This window comes from Aquarana catesbeiana, linkage group LG13, assembly GCF_042186555.1.
Source record: "Aquarana catesbeiana isolate 2022-GZ linkage group LG13, ASM4218655v1, whole genome shotgun sequence".
Taxonomy (NCBI): Eukaryota; Metazoa; Chordata; class Amphibia; order Anura; family Ranidae; genus Aquarana; species Aquarana catesbeiana.
Window position 1 is genome coordinate 169,654,008 of NC_133336.1, and position 18,805 is coordinate 169,672,812.

The 18,805-nt window shown below is 42.5% G+C and overlaps 1 protein-coding gene across 1 annotated transcript in view; it reads left to right on the forward strand.

Annotated features, from left to right (window-relative positions):
- Positions 1-236: 236 nt before the first annotated feature.
- The window catches only part of LOC141116601 (olfactory receptor 5AP2-like), a 58,999-nt gene continuing 40,430 nt past the window's right edge, over positions 237-18,805 (forward strand). Inside the window, exon 1 of the mRNA XM_073608992.1 lies at positions 237-1,139. Within this exon, the coding sequence (XP_073465093.1) occupies positions 237-1,139 (903 nt within the window). The remainder of the gene's footprint in view (positions 1,140-18,805) is intronic.

The following is an 18,805-nucleotide window of genomic DNA, read 5'->3' on the forward strand; positions in this document are numbered from 1 at the left end:
AACCCATAACAACTAATACCGGACTAAAACCACCAATTTTCTCCGGCGTATATATTCTGTGGCTCCGAATACCGAATTAGGTGATCGGAACGCCACATAGTGCCGGATTCTTTTACCCTCTCTCCTCGATATCCTCACCCCTCCCAACTGCCCTTACCCCACATCCTCTCTCTACCCCAACCCCCAACCTGCCACAGCCCACACTACATCACAAGATACCCAACACATACCTCACCATGGTCCCACGAACTAAAGACTCAAAGGACCCCTTGCTTAAAATTATCTCGCTCAATGTGAAGGGTCTCAACACTCCAGAAAAAAGATCGAAACTCCTCCTTACCATGCATAGACTCCACGCCAGCATCGTAATGCTACAAGAAACACATTTCCGTTCTGATAATACCCCAAAACTCTCCAACGCCCAATATCCAACGGCGATACACGCCACCAACCCTCAATACAAAACGAAAGGGGTATCGATCCTCATTGCTAAACACTGCCCTTTCAGCATCACTGACTCCCTCATAGATCCAGAAGGCAGATATCTTTTTCTCAAAGGCTCAATACAAAACAAAACGGTAACGCTGGCAAATATCTATGCCCCTAACAAACACCAAGTAACATTCTTCAGATCGGTCATCACTGCTCTTACACCTTTCCAGGAAGGCACACTTATACTAGGAGGAGATTTCAACGTTCCCCTGAACCCCTTACAAGACACGTCCACTGGAAATACAACCATACCATACAAGGCCCTGAAAGACATTAAAACCCTACTTAAACGTTTATTACTTCATGATACATGGCGTACCTTACACCCAGACACAAAGGATTATACCTTCTACTCAGCGCCACATCACCGATACTCGAGAATAGATTATCTATTCCTGACCCAAACTGACCTCCCCCTACTTCACCACACCTCCATCGAACCCATGACCATCTCGGACCATCATCCTGTCTCCATGTCACTTCGACTTCCTGATACAACACCCCGCTCACGGCTATGGAGATTAGACTCATCCCTACTCTCTGACCCTTCCATCTCGACGGATGCGGAATCCACTATTAAACACTTTTTCCTCGACAACAACCCCGATGATACCTCACCAATTAACAACTGGGAAGCTCACAAAAGCGTAATTAGGGGAACCTTCCTAGCGGCAGCGGCTAAAAGAAACAAAGAAAAAAGGAAACAACACACAGAGTTAGTTGATAAGATTCGTAAACTTGAAGGGATGCATAAACAATCCCAAGCACTTACCACCCTGAACGAATTAATTAAAGCTAGGAAAGATCTCTTAGACTTATTAGATAGACAAATACAACGCAAATACGTCCTCTCCAAAAAAAAATATTATGAATTTGGTAACAAAGCTAGCAAAATGTTGGCCAGGGCACTGCAAACATCTCATTCTAACAAAACTATACACTACCTCACTGACCCCTCAGGACGAAAAATATCCAAAACCCCCGACATCGCCAGACAATTCGTACAATATTACAGTAAATTATACAACTTAACTACCTCCTCCCTCCCCACGGATGGAACCACCCGCACTCAAATGATATCTGACTTCTTAAAAAAATACAGCCCAACCCCGATCTCAGACTCCTTAGCCCAAGACTTAAATGCCCCACTTACCCGCATGGAAGTTGACATTGCCCTGAAACAAATGAAACCCGGCAAAAGTCCCGGCCCAGACGGCTTAACCGCCAGTTATTACAAAACATATGCAGAAATACTAACCCCCTCTTTCTTGAAAGCCTTCAACTCTTTTGCGCAACCGATCAACCCCCCACGAGACCTCCTCACAGCCCATATAGCAGTAATTCCCAAGCCCGACAAAGACCAGTCCCTAGTTACTAATTATAGACCTATTTCTTTGCTCAATGTAGACCTTAAATGGTATGCAAAAACATTGGCAAACAGACTTCTTCCTCTGATCCCCCAGCTTGTTGGCCTCGAACAAGTGGGATTCGTCCCAGGACGGGAAGCAAGGGACAACACCCTCAAAGCGATCAACATACACCACTGGCTCACAACCACCAAGAATAAGGGATTTATGCTTTCCCTCGACGCGGAGAAGGCATTCGACAGAGTGGCATGGGACTACATGGGAGAAACCCTCAAAGCTATAGGCCTCCCTCAAACGATGATAAACTATATAGCGGCTCTATACTCTAGACCCACTGCGAAAGTCCAAGTGAACGGCCACCTGTCGGATGCCTTCTCCGTGTCGAATGGAACCCGCCAGGGCTGCCCACTCTCCCCTTTAATCTTCATTCTCACTCTGGAACCCTTCCTTAGATGCATTAACTCTAACCCTGACATTAAAGGTATCCAAATTAAACAACACACATACAAACTGGCCGCATTCGCCGATGATATCCTATTATTCCTCACAGACCCACTAACCACTATCCCAAACCTACTCTCAGACTTTCAAACCTTTCGTACCCTCTCCAACCTCCAGATCAATTTTTCAAAATCAACTGCCCTTAATATCTCCCTACCCGCAGAACTATGTCAACAATGCCAACGAAACTTTCCTTTCACATGGAACAAGCTGGCAATCCCATACCTGGGCATTCAATTGCCATCTTCCCTAACAGACCTATACAACCTAAACTACGCCACACTTCTCCGAAAAATACAAATTGACCTTAAAAAATGGACCACGGGACAGTTCTCCTGGTTCGGCAGGGCCGCTATAATTAAAATGAACATCCTACCCAGAATCCTATATCTATTACAAACCATCCCAATAAAGCTACCACCCACTTTCTTCTCCACTTACCGCAAAGCTTGCACGACCTTCATATGGGGTAAAATGCATCCGAGAATCAGCTTTCAGAGACTTACAACACCCAAACTATTAGGAGGCATAGGACTCCCAGACATATGTAAATACCAGCAAGCTTGTCACTTAACCAGGATCATCGATTGGAACGTACACCCCAAACACAAAGATTGGGTTCAATTAGAACAATCACTATCGACTGTGCCCATACGCAACCTACCGTGGATCGATCCCTCTGTAATACCCCTAGAATACACACAACACCCACTTGTTCACCCTACCCTACTCTCATTCCGTAAGGCCTGTAGCGTAAATCACATCTCATCCGTACAAGGCCCAATGACACCCCTACGGTTCAATCCTGGATTTACTCCCGGAATGCACCCCTCGTTTTTAATAGACATATGGCCTCACCAGACTGTTAGAGCCGAACAATTCTTTGCAAAAGGCAAATTTTTATCTCAAAATGAACTGGCCTCCAAGATGAGCACAGACACCTTTCCCTTTTGGACATATGTCCAAATACGTAACTTCTTCACCAAACCCACACCTATGCCGGTCTGGTCCAGACCCACAACCCCATTTGAAAACCTATGTTTAAGTGACAACACCCTAACACATCTGATCTCACAAACATACAATCTCTTATTCACTGAACACACCCAAACTAAACACTGGAACGTCAGACAATGGGAACAAGATCTTTCCGTACATTTGAGCGATCAAGAATGGGCCAACATACACACACTGATCCATAGAGGTTCACTAAATGTACAAGTCCAAGAAAATGCCTATAAATTATTTTCCAGGTGGTATAGAACCCCACTTCTGCTTCATCACTTCAACCCGAAAATACCACAAACTTGCTGGAGATGTAACTCAGAAACTGGCTCTCTATTACATATCTGGTGGTCATGCACCAAAATCCAACCATTCTGGAAAGCAGTCCACATACTGATCTCACAAATCACCACATATTCCCTGAATTTTGACCCTGCAATGTTCCTGCTTCATCATTCCTCTACATATATACCGTCATACCACCGCTCTTTAACCATGCATTTGGTGAACGCAGCTAGAATGTGTATACCCCCCAAATGGCGATCCTCCGACCCGCCTACCATAACGGATTGGTTCCATCGCATCAACCAAACAAAGGTAATGGAAGACCTTATCCATCAATCAAAAGACACACAAGCTAGGTTCACCAAAACTTGGACTTGCTGGATCCATTTCACTACAACGAATGAATACAAAAAATATATAGCCTGATAACTCTCATGGGGCTGTGGCAGGTTCTCTAGATTCTCCAGTCTTTCCTCACACGCACCCCCACACACCACGCTTACAAACCAACCTTGCTTCCCCTTTCCAACACTAAACTTAAGATACCTATAACTACCAGCCAAAATGTAAGACCGACCGCTATCACACTGATCTACCAAACTCGCGAATCCCTTACCCAATTTACTTCTCCTGTCCCCCACCTACGACCAACCCCTTATATCCTTCCCCATCGATACCAGACATCACGTGCCTCTACACGTTTGTTCGATTCTACACCACCATACCCTACACTCTTACTCTCCCCTATAAAAAATTGAAACATGTATATTTGATACTCTCTTTAGTTTCGCCTTAATTACAATTTTTAGGAATGTATTCTGAACCACCCATGTTAACGTAACAATAGAACGTAACCATTTCTATGCTTCTTGATTTAAAAATATAAGCAGAGCAACTAGTTAACCTTATTATCTAACTTTTGCGATCAAAGCGGCTGCGCCCGCAATGTTAATTTTACCTGTGATTTATTGTATTTCCTATTTCTTTCTGTACAAGTTAATCTCTGCATGAAAATTTCAATAAAAACTTGTTAAAAAAAAAAAAAAAAAAAAGAAAATATCATTTTTTTTCAAAATTTTCGGTCTTTTTCCGTTTATAGCGCAAAAAATAAAAACCGCAGAGGTGATCAAATACCATTAAAAGAAAGCTCTATTTGTGGGAAGAAAAGGACGCAAATTTCGTTTGGGTACAGCATTGCATGACCGCGCAATTAGCAGTTAAAGCGACGCAGTGCCAAATTGGAAAAAGACCTCTGGTCCTTAGGCAGCATAATGGTCCAGGGCTCAAGTGGTTAAGAAACACTAAAAGAAATCAAGAAAAATAATTGTGGTTGCCAGTAACAGTTAGATTTATAGAACAAGCACAGGGAATAAATTATGGAATCACTCAACTCTGAGGAAAAAATTATGGAATCATGACAAACAAACAAACAAAATAACACTCCGACACATCACTAGTACTTTGTTGCACCACCACTGGCTTTTATAACTGCTTGCAGTTTCTGAGGCATTGACTTAATGAGTGATAAACAGTACTCTTCATCAATCTGGCTCCAGCCTTCTCTGATTGCTGTTACCAAATCATCTTTGTAGGCTGGAGCCTTTTCATGGACCATTTTCTTTAACTTCCACCACAGATTTTCAATTGGATTGAGATCCGGACTGTTTGCAGGCCATGACATTGACCGTATGTGTCTTTCTTCAAGGAATTTTTTCACAGTTTTTGCTCTATGGCAAGATGCATTATCATCTTGATAAATTATTTCATCATCCCCAAACATCCTTTCAATAGATGGGATAAGAAAAGTGTCCAAAATTTCAATGTAAACCTGTGCATTTATTGAAGATTTAATGACAGCCATCTCCCCAGTGCCTTTACCTGACATGCAGCCCCATATCATAATTGACTGTGGAAATTTGCATGTTTTCTTCAGACAGTCGTCTGCATAAATCTCATTGGAATGGCACCAAACAAAAGTTCCAGCATCATCACCTTGCCCAATGCAGTTTCAAGATTCATCTCGAAAGATGGCTTTCTTTTAGTTTTTCTGTATGTAAATCCCATTTCCTTTAGGCGGTTTCTTACAGTTCAGTCACAGATGTTGACTCCAGTTTCCTCCCATTTGTTCCTCATTTGTTTTGTTGTACATTTTCTGTTTTCAAGGCATATTGCTTTAAGTTTTCTGTCTTGACGCTTTGATGTCTTCCTTGGTCTACCAGTATGCTTGCCTTTAACCACCTTCCCATGTTGTTTGTATTTGGTCCATGTTTTAGACACAGCCGACTGTGAACAACCAACATCTTGTGCAACACTGCATGATGATTTACCCTCTTTACCTACATACTAACAAGCAGATTTAATCTGATGCAGGTGTTAGTGTTTGTAATGAAAATTTACAGGGTGATTCTATAATTTTTTCCTCAGAATTGAGTGATTCCATAATTTATTCCCTGTGTTTGTTCTATAAATCTAACTGTTACTGGCCACCACAATTATTTTTCTTGATTTCTTTTACTGTTTCTTAAAGCCAGAAAGTTGCCATTTGAAATGCCTTTAGTTTTTGGCCATGTCTGTGATCTGCTTTTTTTCTACAACAATAATCAACTGAAGGAACATCCTCAGGGACTGGTGATTCCATAATTTTTGCCAGAGGTTGTAATAAATGAACATTATTAGCGCTGCAATAATTATGTTTTTATGGATATTATAATGGACTCTATCTAAAAATGTAAACAGGGGATGTGTTTATTCAGTAAAATTGTGAACAGAATTGGGGTGCTCTGAGCAATCAAATGATTACAGGAAAACACTAACCATGCAATATTTTTGGTTTTGAATAAAGTGGGAAAGAGTTTAAATTTCTGTTAGGATGACCCTATAATCAGCGGTCACTAGCACAGTGAAACAAGCAGTGCAAAGTCCATATATTAGATATAATTGGAGAGTGATCAACTGGAGGTTGGATAAAGAAGATACATACAGTCTCTGTCAGCTCCTGGTCAAGGATCTGGGTAGCGGCCTGCCCCCTCTGCTTGTCTTTGGTACCCTCTCAGTGGCGTGAGTGAGGGTTTGAGGTCAACATTTCATCTCACATTGGGTCCCTGCCTGTGTCCCACAACTATCCACCAGTCTATCCAGATTGCTGAAGCTGCCTTTGCACACCACACCAGATATATGAACATCATCCAGGAGTTTTATATGTAAGTGAGTATTCAATAAACAAGTGTTGTTTTTAACTCATACTGACCTGGCGCCCTTTTTCATTTCTTTGCCATCGTTTACTTGGACTACCTCAAGTCAGTGATATAATTTTTACATCAGTGGACTTGTCCTTAAAGCAGAGTTCCACCCACTCATTGTACTCCTTCCCCCCTCTGGTGATAGATTTGGCACATTTTGGGGGCGGGGGGGCAGGATACCTGTCTTTCACACTCCACTGCTGGGAGCCTCAGCCGCGGGTATTGACGTCACTGCGAGGCTCTTTCCTCCTTCCACGGCCACTGGGCTAGTAGGAGAGAGGAGCGGCGCCTCGTGCATGCACAGCAGGGTTCCTGGCGTGAAGCCGTAAGGCTACACTGCGGGATTCCCTTACCTGCAATGGAGGCGGCAGCACCCGACAGCTGATAGAAACATCGACATGTCCATCTGACATCGCTGGACTCCAGGATAGGTAAGTGTCCGATTATTAAGTCAGCAGCTGCAGCATGTGCAGCTGCTGGCTTTTAATTTTTGCAGCGGTGGGTGGACCTCCGCTTTAAAGAAAACAAAACAGTTGAGGCCAGGAAATTGAAAAAGGATTGAGAAAGTGAAATAGACCTCAAAAAATAGCAGATTTTATGGGTACAACATGAGGCAGTACATGTAAATCAAAAGTAAACTTTATTACATTCATTATTCAAAATTGCACGTTAATAAAATCACTACAACAACCGCTACTCAGCAGTAGTTCAACAGATACCCAATTAATGTACAAACATGGAGGCATAAATCAATCATATAAATGTGGAAGGTCCATCGATATACAAGAAAAAGAGTGTAGATATAAAAAAGTCAGGTCCATAACTCCTCTTTGTGTGCTTGTCAAGTTGTTTCACAAAAGATTTGCTTCCTCGGGACAGATTGGGTAGGGGCTGCTGATTGACCTTGAAAAGACAATCAGCAGGCAGGAACAGATCCGGGGAGAGGACGGATGGGCCTCCAAGTGGGGACCCTATTTTGCCAGATGATATACAGCATCCAAAACCCAACATTGGGCTGACGGGAGAACACCTCCCAGGGTGGCCAAAGAATATTATATCATCTAGCAACTCTATTGGGGTGTGGCTATGGATATGGATTCAAGAAGGGATATAGAAGGATAAACCAAATTACAGTTTAAGTGTCTGGAGATGTGGAAGAGTCCAATAACAGTAGATGGATATCAGCAGTAGCCGTGCTACAGTCTTTAAGGCACATCCACTCAAGACTGTGGTGTATCCTAACGCAGCCATGGCATAGAAGAGAGTTCCTTCAGAGATGGTAATATACTCAGAGCAGTCACTAGTAAAGCTTGTTGGTTACCACACAAGAAGAATAAAAGAGTACCTTACAATGATGAAGTCAGAGGAACAGGAAATTTCCCCCGCTTGGGAGCTCAAAAATATAGCTTAGCTAATCAACCGCTGGGGTAGGGGAACCTCTCTTGGGAAATCCGTGCCTCTATGGTGTCACCACCTCTGTTTTGGGTTGTAATATAAATATGATCACTCTAGATCCGATCCGGTTTCCCTGATAAAGTCACATGATGTGATGTAACTCGTAGGGCATGGCCGGAAGTGAGTAGTGGACCGGAAGTGACGTGAGAGGCTTCTATAACGCCGCTGTTTTAATTCAGTGCACTTTTTAATGTAAGCTTCCAATTGTCTTTAAATAAATCCTTGATTGTTTAAACATATTACACTATAGGAGGCATTTATTTCATTCCCACATGCAATCTGGAACCCTGAGCGAGAAGAGCCGGTAGCTGGGAGCTTGGAAGTGGGAGATCGCCATCACAAGAATTATCGTTAAGGCTGATTCATCACTTTATAGAGGTGAGAGTTCTGTGAGCACTGAACAGGTGTGTGAAGTCACAGGATCACTTATTGTTGGTGGAGTCAAATTCGAAGGACTGTTTATTTATATACTTATGGTTGGATGAACCTTTTGGACTTTTATTTCAACCACTTTGTACTTTGCACTTTATTTGCTGTGACATCTAAAATGTTGTCAGTATTTAATATTGGATGTTTCTTTTCACATTTTAATATTCACTTGTATTCATATATATGTTTGGGAAATTGCGCTGATCACTTTTACTTTTCGCTATACTCACACACCTGGGTGGGCTCTGAGTGCATTCTCTGTGCCTGAGCCCACCCTATTTTGAAGCCTATTAGAGCCTCTGGCTGTAATCAGTGCTTCAAAAAAGCACCCACTTCGCATTAGAATTCATGCGTCCGGCATCCTGAAAGGGGTGCCCCAGAAATAAAATATATTTTGGATTGGTAAAATACACTATGAAAGATGTGGTTGTGCTAAGTAAATAGACACCCAACAAGTTCAACCCTAAAACATAGGTGGATAAACAACTCAGAATAGACGAGTAGTTACAGTGGGGGTCAGCAGTGGATACAAAAAACGGAGAAAACAGTTTACAAAAGATCTCTTGAATAGCAAGGTACGTTGATCTGGCATAATATGGAAGACCCCAATCTGCACGGTGGTCGTTGATAGATGAACTTAGAAGACTAAAAGAAAGTGTTCATGGAAATTATGTAGGTGAAATATGTACAGGTAGGCCACAGCGGGAGGGTTCATCCCACAGTATAGGGGAAAATGACTGACTTTTGTTATAACAAAGAGATCATATAGGAACATATGGGTAAATGGGTATTGAAGCTAAGGGGAGAGTAGGGGGAAAGAAAAGGACACTGCAAGAAAAAAATTAAAAGGCGGGATGGGTGGGTGGGGTAGAGTATTCTAGAAAGTAAAGATGGAAGGGAACAAGCACACTTTGTGCTGCTGCCAGGAAGGAGCTGGGAGCAGAGCTGGGATGCTGAAAGTGCAGGGTCTGTAGGAGGACCCGAGGAGCGCTGGAGTCAGCTGCCGGAGTCCACTAAATGCTGGGGGAGGTGGAGACGAGGGGGTAGTGCGAATGCACAGAGAAGCGCAAGATCTGGTGGAGGAGTTCTGTCCTCTCTGCTGACGACTGCTGAAACAAGGTGGGGGCAGAGACCAGGGGGTTGCCGTTGCTGCAAGAGAGGTGCAAGGGCCACATTAAATGGCCTGGTGGCTTCTTAATATCGACGTTAAGCTGTTTACCAAGATAGTTGCGATTAGAATTCAACAACATCTACCTCAGCTAATTCACTTACAGTCAGGGCCATAAATATTGGGACAGCGACACAATTCTAATCTTTTTGGTTCTATAAACCACCACAATGGATATGAAATGAAACAAACAAGATGTGCTTTAACTGCAGACCTTCAGCTTTAATTTGAGGGTATTTACATCCAAATCAGGTGAACGGTGTAGGAATTACAACAGTTTGTATATGTGCCTCCCACTTTTTAAGGGACCAAAAGTAATGGGACAGATTAACAATCATCCATCAAACTTTCACTTTTTAATACTTGGTTGCAAATCCTTTGCAGTAAATTACAGCCTGAAGTCTGGAACGCATAGAAATCACCATACACTGGGTTTCATCCCTGGTGATGCTCTGCCAGGCCTCTACTGAAACTGTCTTCAGTTCCTGCTTGTGCTTGGGGCATTTTCCGTTTAGTTTTGTCATCAGCAAGTGAAATGCATGCTCAATCGGATTCAGGTCAGGTGATTGACTTGGCCATTGCATAACATTCCACTTCTTTCCTTTAAAAAACTCTTTGGTTGCTTTCACAGTATGCTTCGGGTCATTGCCCATCTGCACTGTGAAGCGCCATCCAATGAGTTCTGAAGCATTTTTTCAGCCTAATGATGGCTTGCTTCACTGATAGTGACAGCTCTTTGGATCTCATATTGAGGGTTGACAGCAACAGATTCCAAATGCACACTTGAAATTAACTCTGGACCTTTTATCTGCTCCTTGTAAATGGGAAAATGAGGGAATGACACACACCTGGCCATGGAAAAGCTGAGCAGCCAATTGTCTCATTACTGTTGGTCCCTTAAAAAGTGGGAGGCACATGTACAAACTGTTGTAATTCCTACACCATTCACCTGATTTGGATGTAAATACCATCAAATTAAAGCTGAAAGACTGCAGTTAAAGCACATCTTGTTTGTTTCATTTCAAATCCATTGTGGTGGTGTATAAAGACAAAAAGATTAGAATTGTGTTGATGTCCCAATATTTATGGACCTGACTGTAGATCAAGTAGGGTTTGTACCCAGAAGAGAAGCAAGGAACAACACCATCAAGGTACTTAACCTCCTACACATAGCGAACACTCCATGCGTGTTCCTGGGTACAGATGCGGAGAAGGCTTTTGACAGGGTGAACTGGTCCTTCATGCATGCAGTCCTTCAATATGTCAGATTCGGCGCTAAGATGTCTCAATGGATCTCATCAATATACTTAAGAGCTACAGCTTGTGTACGAGCTAACGGAGTCTTATTGGATCTCTTTCAAATCTCCAGTGGGACGCGTCAGGTCTCCAATGGGTTGCGTCAGGGGTGGCCACTTTCGCCCCTCCTCTTCGCCCTGTCACTGGAACCCTTTCTTTGCTCGGTACGTAGAAACCCAGATATTAATGGCATACGGTGGGAAACTTTCAGCATAAAGTATCGGCATATGCCGACGACATGTTGTTCTCCCTTACGAACCCTGTGATATCCATTCCAAATCTTTTTACGGAACTTGATAAATACAAAGCCCTCTGCAATCTTAAAATAAATTTCTTAAAATCTGAAGCGATGGGCATTAATCTCTCACAGTCACCTAAGGTCCAACTCCACTCGAACATTAAGTTGAAATGGAACAACACGGCATTGGCATACTTAGGCATGATTATTCCAGCCCACATATCAAAGGTGTTTGACCTAAATTTCCCTCCGCTGCTTACAAGGGTCTGGACGCTTCTAAATAAATGGAATTCCGGTTTACACTTGTGGTTTGGCCACTGCAATGTTCTTAAAATGAGTATACTTCCTAAATTTCTATACCTCCTACAGGCTTTACCCATCCACATCCCCTCTAATTATTTCCAACACACACAAAAGGCATTTTTTAAATTTATATGGGCCCACAAACACCCCTGATTGAAGAGATCCCAGCTCACATTGCCAAAGCAACGTCGGGGATTGGCAGTACCAGACGTACACAAGTATTACCAGGCGGTTCACCTCAGTAGACTGGTTGATTGGTGTAGTCATTGGTCCCTCAAGTTGTGGACTCAACTTGAACAGGATCAGAGCCCTATACAGTACCTTTGAAAAGAACTCCATGGTGCTACAATTCCTTACCTAATAAGGTAAAATCACACTCACTACTCAGCCAGACTGCAAGGGTGTGCTCCCTCTTGTTCAAAAAAGGGTCCCTCTCATCCGGGACTTCGCCACTCCTCCCGATATTGGGGAATCCATGCTTTGTGCTGGGCTATCAGGATGAACCCTTTAAACACCTACTATTATCAGGTCGTATGCAGGCCTCACACTTCCTAACACAGAAAAAATGGCCCTTGTTGCAAAACCTCATGGATCCGTTGGGGTCATTCCGCCTGAACCTCTCACAACCTTAGAGGAAATATGTTTAACAGAAGGGGCATTACCACACATGCTCTCGATCATGTAAAATCTTCTGATCACTCCCTCAGACTCCTACTCCCTAGGCTGCTTTGCTGACTGGGAATGAGACTTGAACCATACATTTAGTCCACAACAGAAACAACGCATCCTCCACTTTACATACAATTCCTCCATCTGCACGAAAACGCAGGAAACCAATTTTAAAGTTTTAACCAGGTGGTATAGAACACCAGCGAGGTTAAGCAAAATTTTCTCTGCAACTTCGGATCGATGCTGGAGATGCCAGGAGGAGCCGGGTGCACTACACGTCTTTTGGACATGCCCTATCATAGCACAATTTTGGTCAGAGGTCAAAAATATTGTCCAGAAATTCTCAGATTGGCAAATTCCAGATGACCCTGCATTCTTCCTCCTCCACATCTCAGCTGCCCCGGTGAAGTCCAAAAAATCGATTATTCGTCACCTCCTTGACGCTGCCAAATCATGTATTCTGCTGAAGTTGAAAACCCCACAATCTCCGACTATTGGGATGTGACTCAGAAAAGTAGAACAAATCAATAAATTTGAGGACCTGATCCTAACAGCACGGCACCAACAAGAACGTTATTCAGATACAGTCACACTCTATTTGGAAGCACGATCACAGACTAAAATAGCAGTGGTACGACACTAAGGTTCTGGAGATCTGAACCCCCCCCCCCCCAGTTTTTGCTTCCCCATCCCCTTTACCCCCTCTGTCCCCCTTTCCCTTCCATTCCGACTGTTGCTTCTCCCTCTATCTACTCTACTTTCTGCTCTCTTCATTTTTTTTGTTTTTTTTTTCTCTTTCCTGTCTCTCTTCTTTCTTTTGTGCTCTGTGATTTCACAGTTGCAATTGTTTATTGTTATTTAGTTAAAATTATAAGGGAAGGTCACATGGGTTTACCATACTGAACATTGTAACTTCTACTAGAGCTGGACAAATTGCTGTCTTACCATTCTTCTTCTTTTTTCTCTTTTGTACTGATTCTCGAATGTTCTGTACACATTGTTATGATGTATATTCCATGTCAAGGGTCCATGGTCCTCTCCCTTGGACTAAATAAAAGATTTGTAAAAAAAATAAATAAATGACCTGGCTGGCCGGATTCGGCCCGTGAGCCTCATGTTTGACCCACGTGGTATAGAAGGAATTGCTTCCAATTGGTTGTACCCCAATTATAGGTGGATGATAGACTCATTGGGGTCTAGGGCTGCTACCTTTCAGATAACGACAGTGGGGCCATTACTACATGGAACACTTGAGTAATTGAAGAGGAATCCCAGTGTCCAGAAAGATGTCTCACTTGATCAGTTAATATAACCATTTTTTGAAGATAAAAGAATACAGCCTACATGTTTCAGAGGAATTGCTTCATCCTTCTTCAGGGCTGTATTTCTTGGAGAATGGTTAGTCTCTGAGAGGGTTCAATAAATTTAAACAGTTCTGCAGCATGTTGTGGAGCACAGGCAACAACAAGGGAATAAGTGGAAAGGATTATATTAGTATTGACCAAGGTCCTTGAATTTTAACAACAATTACCCCTTAATGAATAATCTTACCAGCCCTCAAAATTTCCACTCTCCTGCTCACATTTGGAAAATGATTGAGAGCGAGTGTGGGCTGCCTCGGAGAGGGGGCGAGAGCACTGCCGGTAGGCGGGGTTGAATGGGAGCTGTTCTCCCAGCGATCGTCCAGGGGAAGAGAGAGGGAGGAAAGAGGAGAGCTGGCTGGATCATCACAGAGCATGAATTGCCCACTGTAACAGCTTTCATTTGAATTGCTGGGTGCTCGCGGTTACAAAAAGTCCCACCTCCTGCAATTTAAAATGGCCTACGCCAGATTCAAAAATCCTTACCGCTCCTTTCGGTAACTTTACCGACATGTGTGGCAGATTTACATTAGGTAATCCCTAATAGCACCACCTTACAAAGTGGGACAATTAATGCAACAAATTTAAAAAGAATTGCCTCCAGCTTATAATGACCTGGAAAGTAATTAAAAGAGTTAAAAGACCTGAAGGGCCTGGTATGGAATTTAGGGGGACCCCCACGTCATTTTTTTTTTAAATTTTGGTTCGGGGGTTTCCCTGTGGGGAATTACCATGCCATTTTTATCAATGAACTTTTATGTGTATTGTTGGACCGGCAATTCATTAATAGCCGTGAGTAGTTTTAAATGACTTTTTTTCCTTTGAAATGTCATTTTGCTGTCAGACTGTTCTAAAAACGGGAAACATGCGCCCCTTTACAGGCATACTATAGACACCCCCCAGGTATGAAATTTAAAGGGATATTACACTTTTATTGTTTCACTTTAAGCAATATTAAAATCACTGCTCCTGAAAAAACGGCCATTTTTAAAACTTTTTTTTTTGCATTGATCCATGTCCCCTGGGGCAGGACCCAGGTCCCCAAACACTTTTTATGACAATAACTTGCATATAAGCCTTTAAAATTAGCACTTTTGATTTCTCCCATAGACTTTTAAAGGGTGTTCCGCGGCTCTTGAATTTGCCGCCAACACCCCAAATTGTTCGCTGTTCAGCGAACTGGCGAACAGCCAATGTTCGAGTCACCATGATCCCCTCTCCACCTAACTTTGCACTTGGCACAATGCAGTCAGGCAAGTACTGTTCTCCTGACAACCACCAAACCCAGACACATCCATTGGATTTAGAGACAGACAAGCGTGATTCATCACTCCAGAGAACACGTCTCCACTGCTCTAGTCCAGTGCCAACGTGCTTTACACCACTGCATCCAACGCTTTGCATTGCAGTTGGCGATGTAAGGCCTGGATGCAGCTGTTTGGCCATAGAAACCCATTCCATGAAGCTCTCTATGCACTGTTGTTCTGCTAATCTGAAGACCATACAAAGTTTGGAGGTCTGTAGCTATTAACTTTGCAGACAGTTGGTGACTTCTGTGAGATTCCGCATACGCTGACCCTGCTTTATTATTTTACGTGGCCTACCACTTTATGGCTGAGTTGCTATTGTTCCCAGTTGCATCCACTTTGTTATATTACCACTAACAGTTGACCATGGAATTTAGTAGCAAGGAAATTTCATGGATGGACTTATAGCATAGGTGGCAACCTATCACAGTACCGCGCTTAAATTCACTGAGCTCCTGAGAGCGACCCGTCCTTTTACATATGTTTGTAGAAGTAGTCTGATTGGTGATTGGAACAATTTAATCCAATGATTTGGAGGAGTGTCCCAAAACTTTTGGCAAAACAGGTTAACTTGCACGCAAAATTAGTGCTAAAGGGGGATCACTCCCTAAAATTAAAAAGGCTTAACAAAGAGGGGGTCCCCTCAAAACAGCAAAATAAGGCAATGAGAGCCAGACAGTAGTGTTGAAGCAGAGTACCTCTTCAGTCTCTGGTCAGCGACGAGGCTGTAATGTTTCTACCCAGGAGTAGGCCTCACGGGGGGAGGTGAAAAAGTGGACCCTCTCCCCATCCTGGGCCCCAGAGACAAGCAGGGAACAGGACAGTGTAACAAATATTGTGAGCCTGCAGGGCCGCCTTCACCTGATCAAACGATTTCCTGAGCTTTTGTGTTTCCACCAAATAGTTGGGGAAGATAAGCAATCTGCTATTTTGCTAGCGCAATTCTCCATGAACTCTGATAGCACGGAGTACCTCATTGTGATCATGAAAATTGAGCAGGATAAAGGGAGACCCAGTAGGACAGGTTTAGGTGGGATTCAATGCGCTCTTTCCACTGTGTAATATGGAGATAACTGAGCAGCAGGCAGAAGGGTTGCATAACAGGTCCTCCACAAAAACTCTATTTTCTCCAGAATGTAAAGTGGAGCCAGTTTGCTTCAATGGAAGATTTAGACGAATGTTGAGCACTGCGTATAGAAACGTTACATTTTCTGTTTGTCTCCAGGAGTCACCTATATGTGACCCTGAGGTATATCTAGTGTAGGTAACGCCCAGACTGGATTATTTTGTAATTCCTCTATATTTCAAAAGGTATTTCAGTAGTAGTCATAACAATAATTGAAAACGAATAAAGGCCATATAAAATGAAGTCATGATTTTGTTTATCTAAATTTTTTTTTATGTAATCATGTTAGTAAAACAAAATTAAATTAAATATACGTTGCTTGCGTCATTGCATAATGCTCTTTGGCAAATTATGGGGATAATAAAGATGTGCTAAATAGCATTTAACATTTTTATTACAGCCCAGCAAAACATGGGGGTGATAAGGGAGTGATTAATAAAATAAAATTCAATGGTTTATTAGTGGTGCATTTTTAAGGTATCTCAATCAACCTATTAGAGCAATGCTATGGGGATCTGACTTACATCCTTATAGAAAGGTGAAAACAAGGCCTATGTCCTTCACATTCAACCTACGAAAAAAGGAGATACCCCCCCAGCTGTTATTATTCACTTCTACCATCACAGGAACGAGCTCCCAAATGCTGAGCTCAGAGTTATTGCATCAGGGAAGACAAAGCACATATGAAGGGGTTTTGAATGATAGAAAGAGCTCAATCCTGTGATGATGGAGGTGAACAGCAAGGGTATGGATTCTCTTAGCAACATCCTAGCAACAAGACAGGACAGGATGTTGCCATCTCTTGGAAGTTGTTCAGTCAGGCTTCAGCAGGTACGTAAATTGACTACACCTAGCAATGGCAATATTAAACTTTGGCCAGAGCTGCACTATTGGTTTTTATCTACAGGGGCCCCTTCATCTGCAAAGGCAGTTTTTTGGTAAAAGTGAATTATGCCTTTAACACCATTCCGCCCGGCCTATAGGAAAATGACGGTGGGGTGAGAGCACTGTAGTTCTGGGAGAATTTCATATGATGTCTTCCTGAGAATGCGTCTTGCAGCGGCCCGCTCTGTCACCGATTGTGTCCAGTGATTGATCACTGCACTGGCCCTCTGCCAGTGTCATGTGAGCACTGTGACCAATCACAGCAGATCACATGACAATTGTAAACAATGGATGGCTTCCTTTCATGCCATCCATTGTATACAATTGTGTTGCTAACTGTGATTGGTCACAGTGAACACATGGTACAGACAGGCCAATCACAACCCACCTGTACCATGTGATTAGCTTTGACCAACCACAGATAATCACAACAAAAGACACCGAATTAACTAGTTTCATTCATTAAAGATGGTTGCTTATCAGAATGAAATTCATTGATATATGCAATAATAATTTGTAATAAAAAGAAAAAAATGATAACTTTCTCAGCGTAGCAGTGTTACTATGGTTATCACTTTATTGCTCTGGTCACAGTATGTTAGAAAAAAAAATTGTGGAAAAAAATATGTAATAAAAAATAAAAAAAACTATTATTATTCTTTTTTTCTTTTTTTTTTTTTTTAATATTGTCACTGATCACTGCCACACCAGTTATATAATGACGCTGTACTGCACTGGTGACACTATGTAAAAAAAACAATTATTTTTTTTTTTATTTCATTTTCCAAATAATTGTGACAAAAAAATGACAACTTGCTATGCCTCTTACTAAATACCTTGGACTGTCGACTTTCCAAAAAGGGGTCATTTTCCAGCCTCAAGAAATGAGAAAGGCCGTCAGTACAACAGGATTGATCAATTTTCTGATATGTACCATAGTTTGTAGACTGTAAAACTTTCCTACAGATTAAATAATATACACTAATTTGGGTTATTTTCACCAAAAAAATGCAGCAGAATACATTTTGACCTAAATTTATGAAGATTATTTATTTTCAAAATTTTATAAACAGAAACAGTGTGACAGCATTGAAAGCTGAAAATTGGCCTGGGCAGGAAGGGGGTAAAAGTGTCTGGTATTGAAGTGGTTAACTAAAGCCCAACTTGGGGCAGAAATGAAGTGTAAATAGTGCATTGGGCCTCAGTTACTTTACTCCTCAGGCTGGATTCTGAACATCTCTTCCTAAGCCGTCCTACAGAGTAACGGATCAAAGTCACAGCTTCCTCTATGAGTCAAGCGCATTTCCCACCCTGTGCTCCAGACATTTGTCCCCGCTCATTATCTTCTTAAGCACCGCTCTCCTCACCTCCCCCGTGAGTTCTCCTGCCTCTGGAGAGAGAATTTGACCAATGGAAGTGTCGCCCCACCAACAGGAGGTGTGGACACCATGGAGGCAGTGATGTGGGCACCTGAAGAAGGACCCCAGGAAGTAAACAGAAGGAGAGAGAAGGATGGTCATGTGACTGCGGCATCAGATAAATAAAATGGACATTTGGGTATTTAACCACTTCCCGCACAAAGACGTCATATGACGTCTTTGACTTTCACTGGGAATATCTGAATGATGCCTGCAGCTACAGGCACCATTCAGATATTCCCAGCAATTCCCAGCCGGCAA